Source organism: Bos taurus, chromosome 28 (assembly GCF_002263795.3).
Source record: "Bos taurus isolate L1 Dominette 01449 registration number 42190680 breed Hereford chromosome 28, ARS-UCD2.0, whole genome shotgun sequence".
Taxonomy (NCBI): domain Eukaryota; kingdom Metazoa; phylum Chordata; class Mammalia; order Artiodactyla; family Bovidae; genus Bos; species Bos taurus.
This window is the reverse complement of record NC_037355.1, coordinates 26,606,622-26,628,309: the sequence shown is the minus strand read 5'-3', so window position 1 is coordinate 26,628,309 and position 21,688 is coordinate 26,606,622. Positions and strand designations below refer to the sequence as shown.

The following is a 21,688-nucleotide window of genomic DNA, read 5'->3' as shown; positions in this document are numbered from 1 at the left end:
AAATGGCCTGGCAGAGAAAAGGGAAGGAGGCAGGGAAAGACAGGGGAATTCAGAGTACGTTGGGAAGGGTAAGAACGGAAGGAACACGTTTTTAAGCCCATGCTTATCTATCTCAGCAGCCAAACAAAGCAGGTCCACAAAGGAAAAAAGTGTAGTTCTTTGCTAAGAACACTCTCAAAGTCAACTTTAAACTAAAAAATCGGAGACAATAAATATCACAATGCTCACTGGACTGAGAAACAATGACTACTGGGCCTGGGTAGGGTACTCAAAAGTTTCAGCGTCTTCCGAGGTCATTCTTGGGTACCATCCTGCAGAGTATACCGTTAGGCCTTATCCAATGTGCTTCTGTCCCATGGAAGGGACCTGCTCGGGAGCAGGAGAAACCACCTGGATAGCTCAGGGTACAAAAGGACCACAGGCAACAGGATGCAGTCATGGAGGGATGGGAGAAGCGGGGCAACGAACAACTGGTGACACAGGACTCCCTTCTGACGTAGAATTAGAAAGTGTCTGCACAACTGTGCAAAGTAAAGGAACAGGAAGATGAACTATAGTACGAAAGACAGAATACACTCCTCCCAGAGGAAGGAGGGGAAGTGGACCTCAAAACAGTGCCCCAGGGTAATGCTACTCGAGTTGTACAAACTGTGTACTATCCCCAAGGACAAACACCGCAAAGTAAAAAGGAAAGCAGCTCTCTTCCTGTTTACCATTTCCCTCCAGTGGTTTTCAAGACCCCCAAACCCAGGCTCTTGCAAGACTGAAACCTGGGCAAGACAGTGAGGAGAGAGAATAAGAACAGGAATGATGCTGAACCCATCAAACCTCTGTATCACTTCCCCAGACTCCCCAGCCAGTCAGTTATTAGTAGGTTGATAATGGATTTGGGATTAAAAAAAATGGGGGGCGGGGAGGGGAACCAGAGTTTAACTGTTTTCCTCTATGGGCTGCTTAGTTCTACAGAAATATGTCAAGAGTCTTCAATCTAACTGTCTAACTGGGAGGGGAACAGGAAACAGGGAGAAGAAATGGTCAGATGCAGCTCATCTTTGCATCCTTTGGCACAAGGGGAAGGAGGAGGGGAAGGAGACAGCAACGGGGATTGCTGGTACTGCCTCTTCTGTCTTTGCATCGATGATCCTATCAGCCGAATCAAGTACACACATGTATCAGTGTTGCTGCTTTTCTTCTGATCCTCAAAGGACAATCAGATGTCCATCTCAAACTGAGCATCATCCCCTGGTTAGAATGAAGAAAAGGAAAAGTTGGGCACAAAATGGAAGAGCAAAACAATTTTAACTAAGATTCCCTCTGCACAAGAGTCAAAACAGAATTCAAACTGCCCCATTCTCTGTAGCCTCGAAACAACTATTCTGCTCTGCCTTGGCTGGTCTTTTTAATCTGGGGGGCAACAAAAGAGTGGCAGTCACATCACCCACGGGCAGGAGCCAATTATGGGAAAGGATACAAGTGAAAACTACCCAAGTTTTACTCTCCTTTGTCCGAGGTTGACCAAACAGGAGCTTGTAGAGAGCTCTTGGCCATTTATCAAGTCAGCACACTCTTCTGGAAGCTCTGAATTTTTAGCCCTGCTCGGAATGACACTCTGTCCATCAAAAACTCCTTTGGAATTTGACAAAGTAGAAAGTTGGCTCATGTACAGGGGCCATGGAGTGCAGCCCAAGGTGTGCTTCAGGAGCTGGCCATTTCCAGACATGGATAGGACTTATTATTAATGGTCAACGTGTGTGTGAGTGTGTGGGGCGGGGGAGGGGGTGTGTGTGTACTGAAATAGGCTGTCCTGAAAATGGGGTGAAAATGGTTTTCTCTACACCACAAAAAAGACATTCTCTTTATAAGAAGCAAGGTCTATTTCCAAGGGTGATGGAAATGGGAGTGATTAGATTCTGCTGTGTGTGTGTGTGTTATCCCTAGTCCAACAAAGTCCAGGTTCAAGAAGTCATCTTTGGGATTTACCATTGCCTGATTTTGGATTCTCCCTCACCCTACCCCTCTCCTAGATTAGATTTGGCTATGGTTTAGAACTCGGGTTTCCAGAACATCTCAGTAAGTCTTGGTGAGGGTAGTGGGGGAACCTCAGAGATGTATGACTGAACATCAGTTATAACTGAAGCATCAACATTTTTCAGACTGACTCGAATCCCAGGGCTATCTCTTGGTCCCTAACACCAGCTTCTCTTACCAACTGCATGCTTCCTGTCATGATTGTTCAAGTTGTTCAAATTGTTTACTTCTACTTTGGAGTCTTCAATTAAGGTGCCGGGGCTGGTGACTCCTGGGATATTGGGCAGATGGCAGGGTGGGGTCTGAGCCATAGGAGAGTTGCGACGATCCAACAAAAACTTTCGATCATAAATGATTCGAGTTCCTGGAAAACAGGGTTTAAAGAAGATGGAAGTTTTATATCTTGTTTCAAATATAATTTTATACCAATGAAAGTAGAAAGTTACCTTCCCTTTCTTTGCTTGAAAAATAAGGACTAGTAACAGTTCAAAAAGGCAGCTGAAATTATGAAGAATGAATCATTCTGGAGAGCAGAAAACTTAGGTCGTTTGAATTATTTAGGATGGAAAGTTTTCTAATACAGATTTTACAACTTTTTACCACCTTAAACAGGGAACAATCCAACCCTTTCTCGGTGAATCAGGGTGAGTATGAAATTCATTTATTATGCTATGTTGTGACCTAGGAAGTCTCAGGGCCTATTCAGCTGATGATCTGTACTCTCCTTAGACCGAACAGGATTCAGATAGCCAAGGCTGTGCTCGTGGCCCTCCCCACCAGTTTCCTTGTCTCCTCCCTCATTGTTTGGCTAAGAACCATCTTTTTTCCATGTCTTAAGTCAGTTTGGCTGCCATAATCAAATACCACACATGGAACTGGGTGTCTTATACAGAAATGTATTTCCTCACAGTTCCTGAAATTTCCAAGACAAAGACACCAGTTTAGTGGGTCTCTGCTGAGCGCTCTCTTCCAGACGTGTTGACACCTTCCCACCGTGTCCTCTCACGAGGGAGAGGGAAGCAAGTGTCTCTTCTGCTGGGGCATTAATCCCACTGTGAGAGCCCCACCCTCAGGACTTCACCTGAACCTAATTACCTCCCAAGGCCCCAGTCCTTGGAGAAGGAAATGGCAACCCACTCCGGTGTTGCTGCCTGGAGAATCCTATAGACAGAGAAGCCTGGTGGGCTACAGTCCATGGGATCACAAAGAGTCGGACATGACTGAAACGACTTAGCAAGCAAGCCCCACTTCTAAATATCACTTTGTGGGGGTCTGTGTGTCAATATATGAATGGGGAGAGCACAAGTCAATCTACAGTACATGCTTTACACTCATTCTAACTTAATGTGTCTAATCTGTGGGGTTTGGAAATTGGTGATCTGATTTCAACGCTATGTAAAATAAGAGCAAACAGGCTGGGAAGGAGCCTGATGGTTTTCCAATGATCTAAGGGAAGGAGCTTCAGTGGATGGATTTTGTTCTGTCACCAGCGCCCTCCCCCCAACCTTTTATTCATGGCTAGGTTTCAGAAGGGTGAGATTTTTGCTGTGAGATGTTCTTACTAACATTCATGTTGCAAGTCAGAACAAGACTATTCTCACTTCTGTAGTATACTAAACTCAGAAACTCTTGGGGTGAAGTGGTGAAAAAAGAGCACAGGATAAAAGCAAGCTTTCTATTTCTAAATTATAGATCAGCAACAATACCAACATTAGAGCACTGTAAATGAACCAAGTAGAAAACAAGTTAATAGAGAGTCAACCTAAACATGTCGGGTGTAACAGGACGTTTGACAAACTCCTATTACTGTGCAGAGGCAATAAAAATATTTTTTACTGCCTTGAGATATAATTCACATACAATTCAAAGTGTGTAATTCAATAGATTTTAGTATACTCCTGGAATGGTGCAACCATCCCCACAGTCTTTTTTTTTTTTTTTTTTGCTTTTGACTGCAACACATTGACTTGTGGGATCTTAGTTTCTCAAGCAGAAACTGAACCCAGGCCACAGCAGTGAAAAAGCCAAATGTAACCACTGGACCACTAGGGAATTCCCACCACAATCTACCTTAGAACACTGTCATCCTCTCCAAAAGATAACCCATATACATTCAGCAGCCCCTCCCCACTTTCCTCCACCCTCGGCAGCCTAGGCAACCATGAATCTGTTCTCTGTCTCCACAGATCTGCCGATTCTAGGCATTTCATATAGGTGCAACTATGTAGTATGTGACCTTTCGTATGGCTCCTTTCACTTGCATGTTTTTAAGATTCATTCATGTTTGGCGTTTATCAGTACAGCTGATCCTTGAACAATGCAAGTTAGCACTTTTTCAATTGTAAGTACTACAGCACTATACAGTCAGTGTTGGCTGAATCCATGGATGCCGAGGGCCAATGATAAGTAACATGTGGATTAACCCCCATGTTGTTTTAAGGATCAATTGTACTTAATTTATGTTTATTGACAAATAATGTTCTGTATGTATTAATGTATATCACATTTTATCAATCTGTCCCTTGATGGACATCTGGGTTTTTTCCATTTTGAGTAATGCTGCTGTAAACACTCATGCACAAGTGTTTGTGTGAACTCCTGGGTACGTAAGACAGACTTGCTGGATTATATGGCTTACCTTTTGAGGAACCACCAGGCTTGTTTTCCCAAGTGGTGGCACCATTTGCCATTCCCATCAGCAGTATATAAGGGTTCCAGTTTATATACATTGTAGCCAACACTTTCCTTTTTTATTTTTCACTTTTCCTTTTGGCCCTTCCCCAGGGCATACAGGATCTTAGTTCCCCAAACAGGTATGAAACCCCAGCCCTCAGCAGTGAGAGCATGGAGTCCTAAGCACTGGTCTGTCAGGGAATTCCCTTTTTATCTTTTTTATTACAGCCATCCGAGTGGGTGTGAAGTGGTATCTCATGGTGTTTTAATTTGCATTTCCTTGATAGCTAAAAGTGCTGAGCATCTTTTCATATATACCTATTGGCCATTCCAACAAATATCTTCTTTGGAGAAATGTCTTTAGCCCATTTTTTAAAGGGTTGTCTTTTTACCACTACACTGTACAAGTTCTTTATATATTATGAATACAAACTTTTTAAAAAAAATTTTTATTTTATATTGGAGTATAGCTGATTAACAATGTTGTGTTAGTTTTGGGTGTACAACAAAATGATTCAGTTACATATATACATGTATAAAAGCTTCATATTCATAGATGCTTCGGAAATATTTTCTCCTGTGAGGTGCCTTTTAAATTTTTTTTCAAAATTTTAAATTTTAATAAAGTCCAATTTGTGTCTTTTTCTTTGGTTGCTTGTGATTTTGGTGTTATATCTAAGAAACTTGCCTAACCAAGGTCACAAAGATTTGTGCCTATGTTTTCTTCTAAGAGTTTTACAGCACTTCAGTTCAGTTCACTTGCTCAGTTGTGTCCAACTCTTTGTGACCCCATGAATTGCAGCACGCCAGGCCTCCCTGTCCATCACCAACTCCCGTAGTTCACTCAAACTCACGTCTAGAGTCGGTGATGCCATCCAGCCATCTCATCCTCTGTCGTCCCCTTCTCCTCTTGCCCTCAATCCCTCCCAGCATCAGAGTCTTTTCCAATGAGTCAACTCTTTGCATGAGGTGGCCAAAGTACTGGAGTTTCAGCTTCAGCATCATTCCTTCCAAAGAACACCCAGGGCTGATCTCCTTCAGAATGGACTGGTTGGATCTCCTTGCAGTCCAAGGGACTCTGAAGAGTCTTCTCCAACACCACAGTTCAAAAGCATCAATTCTTCTGCGCTCAGCTTTCTTCACACTCCAACTCTCACATCCATACATGACCACTGGAAAAACCACAGCCTTGACTAGACAGACCTTTGTTGGCAAAGTAATGTCTCTGCTTTTCAATATGCTATCCAGGTTTGTCATAACTTTCCTTCCAAGGAGTAAGCGTCTTTTAATTTCATGGCTGCAGTCACCATCTGCAGTGATTCTGGAGCCCCCAAAAATAAAGTCTGACACTGTTTCCCCATCTATTTCCCATGAAGTGGTGGGACCAGATGCCATGATCTTCGTTTTCTGAATGTTGAGCCTTAAGCCAACTTTTTCACTCTCCTCTTTCATTTTCATCAAGAGGCTTTTTAGTTCCTCTTCACTTTCTGCCATAAGGGTGGTATCATCTGCATATCTGAGGTTATTGATATTTCTCCCGGCAATCTTGATTCCAGCTTGTGTTTCTTCCAGTCCAGCGTTTCTCATGATGTACTCTGCATATAAGTTAAATAAGCAGGGTGATAATATATAGCCTTGACGTACTCCTTTTCCTATTTGGAACCAGTCTGTTGTTCCATGTCCAGTTCTAACTGTTGCTTCCTGACCTGCATACAGGTTTCTCAAGAGGCAGGTCAGGTGGTCTGGTATTCCCATCTCTTGAAGAATTTTCCACAGTTTATTGTGATCCACACAGTCAAAGGCTTTGGCATAGTCAATAAAGCAGAAATAGATGTTTTTCTGGAACTCTCTTGCTTTTTCCATGATCCAGCAGATGTTGACAATTTGATCTAGTGCTCACATTTAGGTCCTGGAGTCATGGGGTCCAACTCTGGTTTTTGTGTGTGGACATCCAGTTGCACCATCATGATTTGTTGAAAAGACTATTATTGAATATTTCCCCATTTAAATGTCTTAGTATCCTTGTCAAAGATCAACTGGCTATAATTGTGAGGGTTTATTTCTGGGCTTCCATTGATCGATGTGTATCCTTATGACAGTAATACACTCTCTAGATCTGTAACAACTTTTGAAACCAGGTGAGTCTCCTAACATTGTTTTTTTTCTTCAAGATTGCTTGAGATTATTTTAAGTCTCTTATTAAAGTTCCATATATGCATCTTAGGGTCAGCCTGTAAACTTCTGCAAAGAAGACAGTGGGAATTTTGATGGGGACTGTGCTTTGAATAAATTTGGGGAGTAGTACCATCTTAACAATATTGAGTCTTCCAATCCATAAACATGGATGGTCTATTTACACAGACATTTATAGATAAATGTCTATCTTTATTTCAAGAATGTTATACAGTTTCCATAGTATAAGTTTCATGCTTTTTTGGATTAAATTTATACCTATGTATTTTATTATTTTTATGCTATTGTAAGTGGAATTATTTTATTTCATTTTTGGATTGTTCATTGAAAGATACAAACACAACTGGGTTTTGTATACCAATCTTGTATTCTGAAGCTTTACTAAACTCAATTAATTTTAACAGTTTTTTAGTGAATTTTTAAGTTACATTTGGTTTTAAATGGACACACAAAATAAACAATTCAGAAGAGCCATTCTAAAGAATTACAACTTTAATGATGCTGTTAATGTTCTCAAATATGGCCAGGTAAAATATGGATACAAAACCACAGTATTTCATGTGTTTGAATTTTAGATCACTGGAAGCTAAAAAAATTGCTGCAGATATATGGCAGAAAAAAGGAATCAACCCGTCGGTGACTAAGGATTCTATGGTGTAATTCAAAAGCATTTAATATTCAAAAAACCAAAACTATCAAAAGAAAAACATTACATCAAAGGAAACTATTAGCAAGGTGAAAAGGCAGCCTTCAGAATGGGAGAAAATAATAGCAAATGAAGCAACTGACAAACAACTAATCTCAAAAATATACAAGCAACTCCTACAGCTCAACTCCAGAAAAATAAATGACCCAATCAAAAAATGGGCCAAAGAACTAAATAGACATTTCTCCAAAGAAGACATACAGATGGCTAATAAACACATGAAAAGATGCTCAACATCACTCATTATCAGAGAAATGCAAATCAAAACCACTATGAGGTACCATTTCACGCCAGTCAGAATGGCTGCGATCCAAAAGTCTACAAGCAATAAATGCTGGAGAGGGTGTGGAGAAAAGGGAACCCTCTTACACTGTTGGTGGGAATGCAAACTAGCACAGCCACTATGGAGAACAGTGTGGAGATTCCTTAAAAAACTGGAAATAGAACTGCCTTATGATCCAGCAATCCCACTGCTGGGCATACACACTAAGGAAACCAGAAGGGAAAGAGACACGTGTACCCCAATGTTCATCACAGCACTGTTTATAATAGCCAGGACATGGAAGCAACCTAGATGTCCATCAGCAGATGAATAGATAAGAAAGCTGTGGTACATATACACAATGGAGTATTACTCAGCCATTAAAAAGAATACATTTGAATTAGTTCTAATGAGGTGGATGAAACTGGAGCCTATTATACAGAGTGAAGTAAGCCAGAAAGAAAAACACCAATACAGTATACTAACGCATATATATGGAATTTAGAAAGATGGTAACAATAACCCTGTGTACGAGACAGCAAAAGAGACACCGATGTATAGAACAGTCTTATGGACTCTGTTGGAGAGGGAAAGGGTGGGAAGATTTGGGAGAATGGCATTGAAACATGTATAATATCATGTATGAAACGAGCTGCCAGTCCAGGTTCGATGCACGATACTGGATGCTTAGGGCTGGTGCACTGGGACGACCCAGAGAGATGGTATGGGGAGGGAGGAGGGAGGAGGGTTCAGGATGGGGAACACATGTATACCTGTGGCGGATCCATTTCAATATATTTGGCAAAACTAATACAATATTGTAAAGTTTTCAAAAATAAAATTAAAACAAAAAAAAAATAAAAGAAAAACATTAAGACTTGACTATAAATAAAATGCCAGGAAAAAACCCTTTTTTGTCCTTTTTTGATACCGTGTTTACTGTGAAATTATATAAATTCCAAGACAATTTAAAAACCTAAAATATTCAGGGTCTCTTAAAAATGTGCATGCATAGACACATCTTATGAAGCAAGAACTTCCAGTAATTCAATTTCAACTGCCAGTCACATTTATGCTAGCCCAATTCAACGTCAACCCACGCATCCATAACTAGAGAAAAGTTAACTGTAAATCTCTAACAGAAAGGCAGACACACCAGGGAAGCAGAGGCAGGACAGGTAGATAGTATAATGTAATATGCTGCTGCTGCTTAGTTGCTTCAGTCGAGTCCGACTCTGTGCGATCCTATGGACTGCACTGCAGCCTGCCACGCTCCTCCATCCTTGGGATTCTTCGGGCAAGAACCCTGGAGTGGGTTGCCATGCCCTCCTCCAGAGGATCTTCCCCACCCAAGGATCGAACCCAGTCTCCTGCATTGCAGGCAGATTCTTTACTGCCGAGCCACCAGGGAAGCCCCATAATCTCATATGGTGGAGAGCTAAAACTGACAGACTGAGACACAGAGGTTTAACTAATTTATAGAGTTTTAAAGGTAACTACCCAGGGCTTCCCTGGTGGCTCAGTGGTAAAGGATCCACCTGCCAATGCAGGAAAGGTCGGTTCCATCTCCGATCTGGAAAGACCCCTCATGCTGCAGACCAACCAATCTCACATGCCACAAGTACTGAGCCTGTGCTCTAGAGCCCAGGAACCACAGCTGAGCCCACACGCGTCAACTCCTGAAGCCTGAGTGCCCCAGCGCCCACGCTCCACGACAAGAGAAACCACTGCAAGAAGAAGCCACACACCACAACCAGAGCGCGGCCCCCACCTGCTGCACCTGGAGGAAAGCCTGCACAGCAACGGAGACCTGGCACAGCCAAAATAGATAAATAATAAATACATACTAAGAATAAATAAATAAAGGTAACTACTCAGAAGAACCAAAAACAATAAAACAATTTACAAGGAAATACGAAGTACAGAAAGTAATGAAAGTGTCCCGTATCCCTCATTTTCATAACAGGGAATCAACAGTATCCTCTAATGTTAAGAAATCAAGAAATTGTGGTATAAATATATATTATTTATAGCAACAGTGGCTAACCAGTAAAATCACTACAAACAGAAACTGTTAGAAGCAGCAGTCTATTGGCATTTTACTTTGCATTTTAGGTGCTTCTGTTCAGTTTTCCTTTTTCTACTTTGTTTTTAAAACATGCATATTTTAGTCTTCATGTTTGGATTTCAAAACAAATAGGTATCTTTAGATCTAGGTTAACATTAGATATCTATACACATTCTTCATTCCTTGGTGACCAGTTATTTGGATAAATCTAGTACCCTGACCTAGAACTTTCTAAATGCCGACATTACTAGGAAAACATGAAGAGTAAAACTGAGTCTTTTTGATGGAGAACAGAGAGTAAGGAGAAAAAGCTTCTACTTTTTGATCTAAAAATTAGTGATTTTCAAATGGCAAGGAAAAAGAGGCAAATAAATGAGATCCAAAATTATGCTTGCCAAGATGGTTTAGTACAGAAAAAAGGTCATTCAAGTCTAAGGGCCTCTTTCAACACCAAGTAGCTTAAACGATAATCAATCCATAATTAAGCTATATACATCCAAGAAATTGTATAACCTGATACAAAACTGCCTAGACAAAGTTCCCTGTAACATGGTTAACTGACAAGGGCAGTAGTTACTGTACTTTCGCAGAGCCCAGACCATAAAGTTGTTTAAGGCTGTTTCCAGAATTAGAATTAAGCAGCCACTCATGCAAATAAACATCTTAGAATAAGAAACAGAAAGTAACTTGCCCACATTGAACAGGTGGTGACAAAACCCTCCAAGAAGGCTGAGATTAACCTACGCCTTCCCAACAATATCCCAGGCAAGAAGGGAGTGTGTGGAGTCAAACAGGGCTTCCCTCAAGGGACTTTCGTCATCAAAGAAGAAAATTGTTTCTCATAAAACCGTAGTGGACTCCCTGCTATGATCATTAGGCCAGAACTGAGTCAGATGCCCACCATCCCAGACACTAGGGAAGCCATAGCGTAGCCAGGGTGTATTTTATGGGGCTTGGCACCCTACTACTTTTAAAATAATGAGGAAATCTGGGGTAGCATGAAAGAAGAGAGAACAGCTATTGGGCTGGAAACCAATAGTGCCAGTCACATCCATATTTAAATCCTCATTTTCCATAGTAGAAAACTGTTAGTACCCAAAACTGAGAAATAGCATTAAATCATGTTATTCAGAAATCCAGAGGTAAATGCTAGAAGAAATAGCTGAAAGAGTTTAAAATGGTTTCTCCAGGAATGGAACTAGAAACGAGATGGGACGTTAAGACTGTTGCTTTTTGTTATTACCCTAATAATACTATATGCAGAGTACATCATGAGAAACGCTGGGCTGGATGAAGCACAAGCTGGAATCAAGATTGCCGGGAGAAATATCAATAACCTCAGATATGCAGATGATACCACCCTTATGGCAGAAAGTGAAGAACTAAAGAGCCTCTTGATGAAAGTCAAAGAAGAGAGTGAAAAAGTTGGCTTAAAGCTCAACATTCAGAAAACTAAGATCATGGCATCCAGTCCCATGGCAAACAGATGGGGAAACAGTGCAAACAGTTTATTTTGGGGGGCTCCAAAATCACTGCAGATGGTGATTGCAGCCATGAAATTAAAAGACGCTTCCTCCTTGGAAGCAAAGCTATGACCAACGTAGACAGCATATTAAAAAGCAGAGACATTACTTTGCCAACAAAGGTCTGTCTAGTCAAGGCTATGGTTTTTCCAGTGGTCATGTATGGATATGAGAGTTGGACTATGAAGTGCTGAAGAATTGATGCTTTTGAACTGTGGTGCTGGAGAAGACTCTTGAGAGTCCCTTGGACTGCAAGGAGGTCCAACCAGTCCATCCTAAAGGAAATCAGTCCTGAATATTCATTGGAAGGACTGATGTTGAAGGTGAAACTCCAATACTTTGGCCACCTGATGCAAACAACTGACTCACTGGAAAAGACCCTGATGCTGGGAAAGACTGAAGGCATGAGGAGAAGGGGACGATAGAGGGTGAGATGGTTGGATGGCATCACCAACTCAATGGACACGAGTTTGAGTAAACTTTGGGAGTTGGTGATGGACAGGGAGGCCTGGCGTGCTGCAGTCCATGGGGTCGCAAAGAGTCAGACACGACTGAGCGACTGAACTGAACTGAACTAACAATACTATATGACTTTTAAAGTTTACTTTCATAGGTAGAAAAACAACAGGGTGACTGCATGAATACTGAAGGCATTTTGCTAAGTCAAACAAGTCAGTCACAAAAGACAAGTATCTTTTGATCCCATGTATATGAGGTACCTGGACTAGTCAAATTCACAGAAAGTAGAATGATGCTTGCCAGTGGCTAGAGGTAAGCAAGTAATAAGGAGTTATTGTCTAATGAGTATAAAGTTTCAGTTTGGGAAGATGAAAAAAGTCCTGGAGATGGATGGTGGTGACAGTTGCACAACAATGTGAATGTACTTAGTGCCATGGAACTGCATACTTAAACCCGGTTAAAATGGCAAATTTTACGTCATTTACACATAAGAAATATACATGATTTCAGACTTCTAGCCTCCAGAAATACAAGAAAATAAATTTGTTTAAAGCATCCCCACACACAATTATCTTTTTAATAGCAAGAGACAGTGTTTTAGAAGTAAAAAGCAAACCCCATTATAAGCAATTGGGGACAGTGAGTGACTCAAAAAAGTATTTGTAAGTATTTATATATATATATATGTATATATATATATATATATATATGTAAAAAAATATATGTGTGTGTGTGTGTGTGTGTGTGTGTGTATATATAAAACAGACTGACACTAAAGCCATGAGGAAATCTAGAAATTTAAAAAACAAAGCACTTGGCAAATAACCTCAGTATTCCATTAGGAATTTTTAACGTCCTCCATCTATGCCACATATAAAGGCTTACCAAGAGATCAGAAACAGACACAAGATGAACAAGCAGCATAAGAGCATATGTGCTAAGTCTCTCAGCCATGCCCAACTCCCCACAACCCCATGGACTGTAGCATGCCAGGCTCCCTTGTCCCAGGGATTCTCCAGGCAATAATACTGGAGTAGATTGCCATTTCCTTCTCCGAACAAGCCAACAAGTGTTTCCAATACACTCAGAAAGGTAGTCTACCTCTTTCCCTCTCCCCCCACCTCCATCCCAATAGTAAGAAGAGAACATAAGAAGTGAAAAATGCAGAAAGGACTTACAAAGAAAGTGGTTTTCTCTGTTTTTTATTCTACCAGCTTAGGAGGGTGATTAACAAGGTCTGTGTTTCACTATATTAGAGAACATTTTAAATGCATTTCAGTTTTAAAATCTGTTCTTCATAGAGGCTCTGGATGGAACAGACTCCTAAAAGCTCTATGCCAGATAACCCAGAGGAGGGTAAAAGGTGCTTGACCCATTATCCTCCAGGGAGGCTGAGAGTGGTCAAATCACGTTCAGTGTATACAATCATCAAATCTCTAAAGGGCTAATAAAACCAAGAGAGGGACAAATTTTACATCAGCAAAAGGCACAATTAAAGCCAGAGGATATTATAACTTGCTTGACCCAGTATCCTCCAGGGAGGCTGAGAGTGGTCAAATCACGTTCAGTGTGTACAATCATCAAATCTCTAAAGTGCTAATAAAACCAAGAGAGGGGCAATTTTTACATCAGCAAAAGGCACAATTAGAGCCAAAGGATATTATAACTTAGTATGGTTAAATAATTATGGCAAATGGAAGACATCCAAGGTTTGTGAAAAGTCAATTCTACTGTTCTTTGAGTAACTCCAATTCTCATAACCAGGAGCAAAGATTTCCAAGACATTAATGTCAAAGGATGGCTCCCTACCCAATCACACAGGACTCTGCCAGAGTAGAACACACACCCACCCAGGCTGAAAGGGAAGTTGATAATGACTATGCTCCTATTCAGAAGGTTCTGTGTTAGAAGAGGCCTTAGACAGCATCTGCTGGAAGCCTGTCATTTTACACACGGAGAAAACAACATCTAAAGAAAGATCACACAGTGAGTGACACAGGAGTCAAGAGACCAACACAAATAAGCAAGGCAGTCTAAGCAAGTCTGCCTTTCTTGAGTCTGGCCAAAAAATGATTTGAAACAAATGACTTTTTTAGTTAGTACCAGGTAAAAAGTGGTATACAAACCACAAATTAATCTCAAATGCCAACTGATTTTAAGACTATCAAAGTACTTCAAATATGTCCACGTCTGTTTGGGTTTGAATACTTGTCTTGAAATAAATCTTCTTCCCAAGAACTACCTGGTTCTGGTTCCAGGAAAATGCTGGTTGGATGCGCCCGATTGTTGACAGCATCCTGGATCAATTCTTTGGATTAGATTTCACACATTTTGTGGTTCAGCCTCTGTAATGCTAATAATTAATGAGGGCTCACTGCTTTGGTATGGGGAGAGCACTCAGATTCAAGCCTGGGCTTCATTCCCACTTCTTGTTTTCCTCCTAGTTCACTCCTCTTAGGCACTTAAAAAAATAAAAATAAAAACAATGCAAAATACATACCTACCAATCTCTTCTACTTACAGTAAGGAACCTGAACTCATCAATAAACTTCATAAGTAGGCAAAAGCCTACTGAACATCACCGGTCTAGGTCACTTTATTTATGTGCTGCCTCTTCATTATGGTTCGAGGAACTTATCAGACCAGAGAGTGGTTTCATTTCAGTGTAAAAGAAGCCCAACTCTAACATAAACATTCGCTGGTGATGAGATGAGCACCTCTCTGAGGCCCAAAGAATTAATTACAACATCTTAAAAATGAATCACAAGCCTAGCAAACTTTTGATAGGTACCTCTTAGAACGGACTTCCCAGGTGGTGCAGTGGAAAAGCATCCACCTGCCATGCAGGTGACATGGGTTTGATCCCTGGGTCAGGAAGATCCCATGGAGTAGGAAATGGCAAGCCACTCCGGTATTCTTGCCCGGCAAATCCCATGGATAGGAGCCTGGACTTAGAACCTAGGGAGCAATCAATGGTCTATCTTCACCAGTCCTCACCTGCTATAAACATCAGGCTATTTCTTTAAAAAATTAAAATTGAATGATACTAAAACCAAAGATGCCACAAGAAGAATCGACAAGTATCTCTTAGGAATATAGATGCAAAAATCCTCAACCAAATATTAGCAAACAGAATTCAGCAACATACAAAAAGGATTATATACCACAATCAATGGTACGTACTCCAGGAATGAGAGGCTGGTACAACATCTGAAAATAATTAACATGATACATCATAGCAACAGACTAAAAAACAAAAATCATAGGATCATTCCAAAAGACACACGAAAAAACTGTCTTTGATAAAATCCAACACCCTTTCATAATAAAAATAATCAACAGACTAGGAATAATAGGGAACTTCCTGAACCTGACAAGGAGCATCTATGAAAAACCACAGCTACCATTTTACCTAATGATAAAAGACTGGAGGTTTCCCCCTAATACCGAGCACAGGTCAATGGTATCTGTTCTCATTCTCTTGCCATGTTTGTTCAACACTGTACTGAAGCTTCCAGTTCTAGCCAGGGCAATTAGGCAAGAAAACAAACCAAAAAAGTACCTAGATCAATGAGGAAGAAGTAAAACTATCTTTATGCATAGACGACTGTGGTCTTGTATATAGACAATACCAAGGAATCTATAAAAATTGTATTTTCCAGTTACTGATTGTTTATCAAGCATTTTACTTTTTAAAATGACCCAGTGACATGAACAGCTTTAGTTCATCAGGGCATTTGTCCTCAAGATCTAAAAGACCATTTATTTAGACACAAATACTCACAAATTTCTGAGCTTTTGGCTTCAAACTGTCGCCTTTGAACCAGGTGAAAAAGGCCTTTAAAAACTAGTCATATATCACATAAATCAAAGCAGGATCCTCTATGACCCACCTCCAGGGTAACAGAAATAAAAACAAAAGTAAACAAGTGGAACCTGATTAAACCTAAAAGCTTTTGCACAGCAAAGGAAACTATAAGCAAGGTGAAAAGACAACCCTCAGAATGGGAGAAAATAATAGCAAATGAAACTACTGACAAAGGATTAATTTCCAAAATATACAGGCAGTTCATACAACTCAATGCCAGAAAACAAACAACTCAATCAGAAAGTGGGGGAAAGACCTAAACAGACATTTCTCCAAAGAAGACTTAAAGATGGCTAACAAACACATGAAAAAATGCTCAACATCGCTGATTATTAGAGAAATGCAAATCAAAACCACAATGAGATAACACCTCACACTGGTCAGAATGGCCATCATCAAGAAGTCTACAAACAATACATGCTGGAGAAAAGGGAACGCTCTTGCACTGTTGGTGGGAATGTAAATAGATACAGCCACTATGGAAGACGGTATAGAGACTCCTTAAAAAACTAGGAATAAAACCACCATATGACCCAGCAATCCCACTCCCAGGCATGTACCTGAGGAAACCAAAATTGAAAAAGACACATGTATCCCATTGTTCACTGAAGCACTAGTTACAATAGCCAGAACATGGAGGCAACCTAGATGTTCATCAACAGATGAATGGATAAAGAAGTTGTGGTACATACACACAATGGAAACATTACTCAGCCATAAAAAGGAACCCATTTGAGTCAGTTCTGATGAGGTGGATGAACCTAGAACCTATTATACAGAGTGATGAACTCCGGGAGTTGGTGATGGACAGGGAGGCCTGGCGTGCTGCGATTCATGGGGTCGCAAAAAGTTGGACACGACTGAGCGACTGAACTGAACTGAACTGACGTAAGTCAGAAAGAGAAATACCATATTCTAACGCACATACATGGAATCTAGAAAAATGGTACTGAAGAATTTTTCAGGGCAGCAATGGAGAAACAGACAGAGAGAATAGACTTATGGTCATGTCGAGAGGGGAGGAGAGGGTGAGATGTATGGAAAGAGCAACGGGAAAACTTACATTACCATATGTAAAATAGATAGCCCACAGGAATTTGCTGTATGGCTCAGGAAACTCAAACAGGGGCTCTGTATCAACCTAGAGGGGTGGGATGGGGCGGGAGATGGGAGGGAGCTTCAAAAGGGAGGGGATATATGTATACCTATGGCTGATTCATGTTGAGGTTTGACAGAAAACAACAAAATTCTGTAAAGCAATTATCCTTCAATTGCTCTCTTCCTTCCAACCAGGTGAACTAGTTTTCCCATGTTAACTTTACCCTGTCTGATCAGCAAATCTTATTTTTTTTTTCATCACATCACAGCCTTTACTGCTGACTGGCAGTGAAGAATCTCCGATATTCACTACTGTAGCTATTTGAGTTCCCAAAATTCTTTCGGCTGATTCCATATAAAAATAGAAAATCTGACATTCCTTAGTTATTGATTACGACATGTCCATATACCAAAATATTTTTTGTCCATACAAATCCATGAAGCCTGAATTTTACTCGATAGAATATCAAAAAAATTGAAAGGACATGATCTGCAACTTTTTACACACACGTACGTAGTCAAGCCTACAGTTGTCTCCAAACCATGCAAGACCCCTCCCATAAAATCATGAACCCAACACAAATGTGCACCCAACACAAAACTAAGCTACATCTTCTGGTACATACTTTGGTGGCTGACGAATATGAGACTAAAGCCAAATCTCCTCTGGAATGACAATACATGTTAATTTTTGTTCCTCTGAGGTAAATAAATGCCATCTTCCTTGAACACAAGGCAAAGTGACTGAACAACTTTCAACGTGTTTTTCATGCAGTTCTTACATGTAATCATGAAGTCCTTCAGTTAATAACTGAAACTACAGAGCCAAACAAGTACATTTGCTGGTTCAGAAATATTTGACTAGAATAAACTCAGGTCACTGTATTAGAAATTTTTCTAACAATGAGAAACTGGCCTTCCTTCCCCATATCTACAGAGCTCTATTCACTTCTCCCAACAAAGGAACTAGATTAACACTCAGGACTCTCCCCAAATACTCTTACTTTATTATGGCTCACACCAAGTGGATTCTTTTCCCTTTTTCCTGTCTTCTCCTTTATCCCCAGACCCTTCTAATGGCCTTCAGGGAACCAACCAATCAGAGCAGCTCTTCAGCTGGCAGAGAGGATGCGCAAGGGTGTGAACAAGATTTCAGACTAACAGTTCCCTCTGGCACTCTTGTTACGGCAACAGCATACTTTTCCACAGCTGAGGAGGATGTTTGGCAGAAAAGTAAGGCAAAAAGAAAGGCTCAAAGAGGTCTCTTTGTTCATTCCCCAGAGCACAACCACTCTCAACAAGGAGACAGTTCAAAACTCATTTAAGAAAGTAAATAAATAATAAGGTAGCAAAAAGCATCACATTATCTGGCATTGCAGAGATAGAAGAGTCTTCTTAAATGTTTGCAAACTTCCTTTCCTAGGAAAATGTGCATCTTAAGACAGCAGAGGAAAAACCTGGAATAGGAATCAGGACACTAAGTTTGAGACTACCAACTGACATTAATTAGCTGTATGACACTAACAAGTTACTTAATTTCTCTCAATTATAGAAGGAAAGCATTAGGTCCCTTCCAGCTAACCAGACTGTTACAAAAGTGAAGCAGACTATAACAACTTAACCTTTCATTGAGGCTAGAAGCAGCTTCTCAAAGGATGAACCAAATGTCATCCCTATTCCTCCAGAGGCAGATAAAACAAAACAAAATAAAAACCCAAGGGCGTTTTGTTTTGAATTTGGTCAAAAATTTTGTTCTTCCTTAATAATGAGAAAAAGGTACACTTCTAAAAATATGGGAAATATAAGAGGTTACAGAAAGTTTTCATTTCATTTCCCAACTCTCATTTTCCAACCACAGAAGGCAATTTTAAGAAATCTTTTCAAGGGTAAGTTGTATCCTCTGTGGGGAGATGGCAAGTTCATTATGTTGTCAACGTCTCTGCCCAGTCTGATCATACAGGGCCTTCAGCACATCAACAGTTATCTGGACTGCTCTGACCTGTGTATGACACTCTAGTAGCTTGAGACAGGAAATTCTAATCCCCTTCCTTCCTACTAAATAGAGATTTCCAATACAAGCTTACTGTCACTTTCTAAATGTTTTCAAGTCTGAAACATGTAACTTAGCACTTGACTCTACAAGTTTTTCATTTCAGAACTAAAAAGCTTTTCTACCCACCAAGATTTTAAGACCACTCAGAGTGAAGACTGAATTTCCTACTTCTGTCTGTGGTTCCCTTTTGTGCAAAGCACTGCCCTGGACCCACAAAACTCACTGAAGATACCTAACCACATCAATTTAGGTGCCTAAAGGTGACCAAATAACAACCATGATTCAGGGAAAGAAAATTACATAGAAGAGAGGGAAATGTGAACAAATCATCAGAAAACTGGAAATTTTCCAAAGAGGGGGGAATTAAATCAGTAAGTACTGTATATCTAGGTGGCGCTGAGGTAATTGCTATAAAACGGTGTTTAAATCCAACCGCAACAGTGCTGTATCTTATAAACATATTAGGTAAGCCTTTGTGTTAAAAATTTAGAGATGACAATGTGCTCTACTAATAAATAACAGCTCTGTATAATAGATGAGCTAAGATGTAAGTATTTAAATCTGCAATTAAAAAGCAGAAACCATCTGGAGACAGGGTAAATGATATTTGAGAAAGTAGCTGAGAACTATGTATGTAGGGAGGAAGGATAAATGATTCAGTATTTCGGGCAGAATCTTTCCCAACACTGTAGGAACGAATTCAGACTATCAGATAGGCACACTTAAAGACTATGCCCTTACTTTAAAAGCATAGAAGCTTGGGTGTTTGAAATATGCCTAAAGGTGCCCTTGCAGTTTTTCCCTCAGAGGAATAATGATTAATATACAGCTAAAAGTTTAGTTCCTTCCGCGAATAAGTAATTATCTGCTACTATGACATTGGTTCTAAACTGCTGGAAGCACAGGCATTACAGAATTCACAAGGAATTCTGGAAGAAGTTATAAATTTCTTTCCATCACCTCAGAAAACAATATCCATTTCTTAAAAGCTGTCAGTTCAAGTTCAAGACAACCTATGGAGACCAGATCCTGGTTTGCCAAATCTTTCACGATTAAAAGCCAAGAAGATTTCAGCATGCTCAGAGGCTGGCCTTGACCAGATGAGGTCAGGAGGGAGGTTTCTCCAATGAGGTAAGCCACCTCACTAGAAACTCCACTGTTCCACAAAGCTACAACCTCCTTAAGCCCAGTTCTCCACATATATCAATGAACGTCTCCTGCCTGGATCATTTAACTTATTCCAAGGCAGCCACGCCACCCCCAGTCGCCTGGGTGGATTCCTCTGTAGAGCTCTCGCCGAGATTTTTTATTCCTTGTTGGCAAGATCTTCTTTCTCTACCGTCTTGATATTGTGCAACGATTAAAAAATGGCCCAGGCCTAACAGCAAGGGATTGGCTGGAGCACAACTGGTGAGCCCAGCCCACAGGAACCAAGCTAGCAATCCCGTAGACAGCAAGGGCTGCCAGCAAAGTCCCAACCCTCTAGCCAGAGGCCACCATCAAAAAGCTAAGTAACCAAGTTAAAAATGAAGCACCATCCCCTTCATGAGGTCCCTCAAGATCGCTCTCCAGTCTTCTCCCTCTGGAGAAAAGCCTAGTCGGGGGACAGGCAACCTTTGAGCTCCCTTTTCCCGTGACCAATTAATTCCACGCTCTTCACCTCTACCCCAGTGTTCTTCCTTGTAAACAGTGTTGGTCGCACTTTGAAAAGCAGTGCTCTGGGACCCGGCTCTGCACGGCCCCTTCCCCCGGATGAAGCAGTCCCGCCGGGGAGGGTACCGTCTTCCACCAACCTCCACAGGCGTCGCCGCCAAAACTCTACCCTCAAGGCTGCCAGCGCTCCTTTCCCTGGGCTATTACTTGAGCATGATTTTATCACTCCTCCGCCAGCCTGGGGACTCCCCCCACCCGTGGGGCCTCGTCCAGCAAAGTAAACAATGCTGTCAAAGCAGGATAACACTGGGCGAGGCTTCCAAACTCCGCATTCCAGCCTCCCCCCTCCTGGAGTTCTAGAAGCAGCAAAACAAGTCATCGCAGGGTCCCAGGAGCAAACTACTCTCCCCAACTTCCTTTCTAAAAAGGCTGGGAGACAGCTCCAAGATCAAGCTTCAATGTGCACAAAGACACTATATGTGGCAGAGGGAATGAGAAGCGAATGCAAAGCCAACTGTAGACAAATTTGCCCTGGAGTACGAGGGCGGGGGAAGGAGAAAACTGGGTCCAGTGCTTAAACCTGCCACGAAGCGGGAACAGGGGCTTTTTCTTCACAAGAGGAGAGCCAGCCACGTTCCCAGAGTGGGCACGCGCTGAATAGAGTTGCAGGAGATAGAGAACGCGAAGTTAAGGTTCTCGAAAGCAGTCTCAAGGGGATTTCGGGGGAAGCCCCAAGAAAGGGGCTTTGGTGGAGCCGGGGTGGCCCGAGCGGCCCAGAGTGGATACGCCCTGAGTTAAAGGACCGTGGCGGGAAACTGCCGGGACACCGCGGAGGTTAGCGCGGGCGCGCTCGGGTGCCGGGAGAGGGCTCGGGTGAGGGCCGCGGGGGCGCCGACGCTCACCTCCCGGTGTGGTGGAGAAGAGCGTCCCCCCGGGCGTGGTGCAATAGTCATGAGGTAGCTGCGCGGCGTCGCTGATGGGCACGGTGCGGGTGGGGATGGCGCGGCTCTGGCTGGGCTGGTGGCCGCTGCCGGCGGACGAGGACATGGCTCTGGGCGCGGGCTCTCGGGCTTTGTCCGGCGGGCGGGCAGGCGGGCGGCGGCG

The 21,688-nt window shown here is 41.6% G+C and overlaps 1 protein-coding gene across 1 annotated transcript; it reads right to left on the bottom strand.

The window, feature by feature from the left end:
* Window positions 1-389: 389 nt before the first annotated feature.
* Window positions 390-21,631, bottom strand: EIF4EBP2 (eukaryotic translation initiation factor 4E binding protein 2). Its single transcript, NM_001191149.1, has 3 exons — window positions 21,487-21,631; window positions 2,207-2,392; window positions 390-1,242 (listed from the first exon to the last, which is right to left on the bottom strand). Exons 1-3 carry the CDS (start codon window positions 21,629-21,631, stop codon window positions 1,211-1,213), a joined length of 363 nt encoding a protein of 120 aa, NP_001178078.1. The 3' UTR covers window positions 390-1,210.
* Window positions 21,632-21,688: the final 57 nt, after the last annotated feature.

Coding starts and splice junctions, on each gene's coding strand:
- EIF4EBP2 (NM_001191149.1), bottom strand. CDS start 21,631: ATGTCCTCGTCCGCCGGCAGCGGCCACCAGCCCAGCCAGAGCCGCGCC. Junction 2,393..21,486: donor CTTCTCCACCACACCGGGAG/GTGAGCGTCGGC, acceptor CCTGTTTTCCAG/GAACTCGAATCATTTATGAT. Junction 1,243..2,206: donor TGACAGGAAGCATGCAGTTG/GTAAGAGAAGCT, acceptor CATTCTAACCAG/GGGATGATGCTCAGTTTGAG.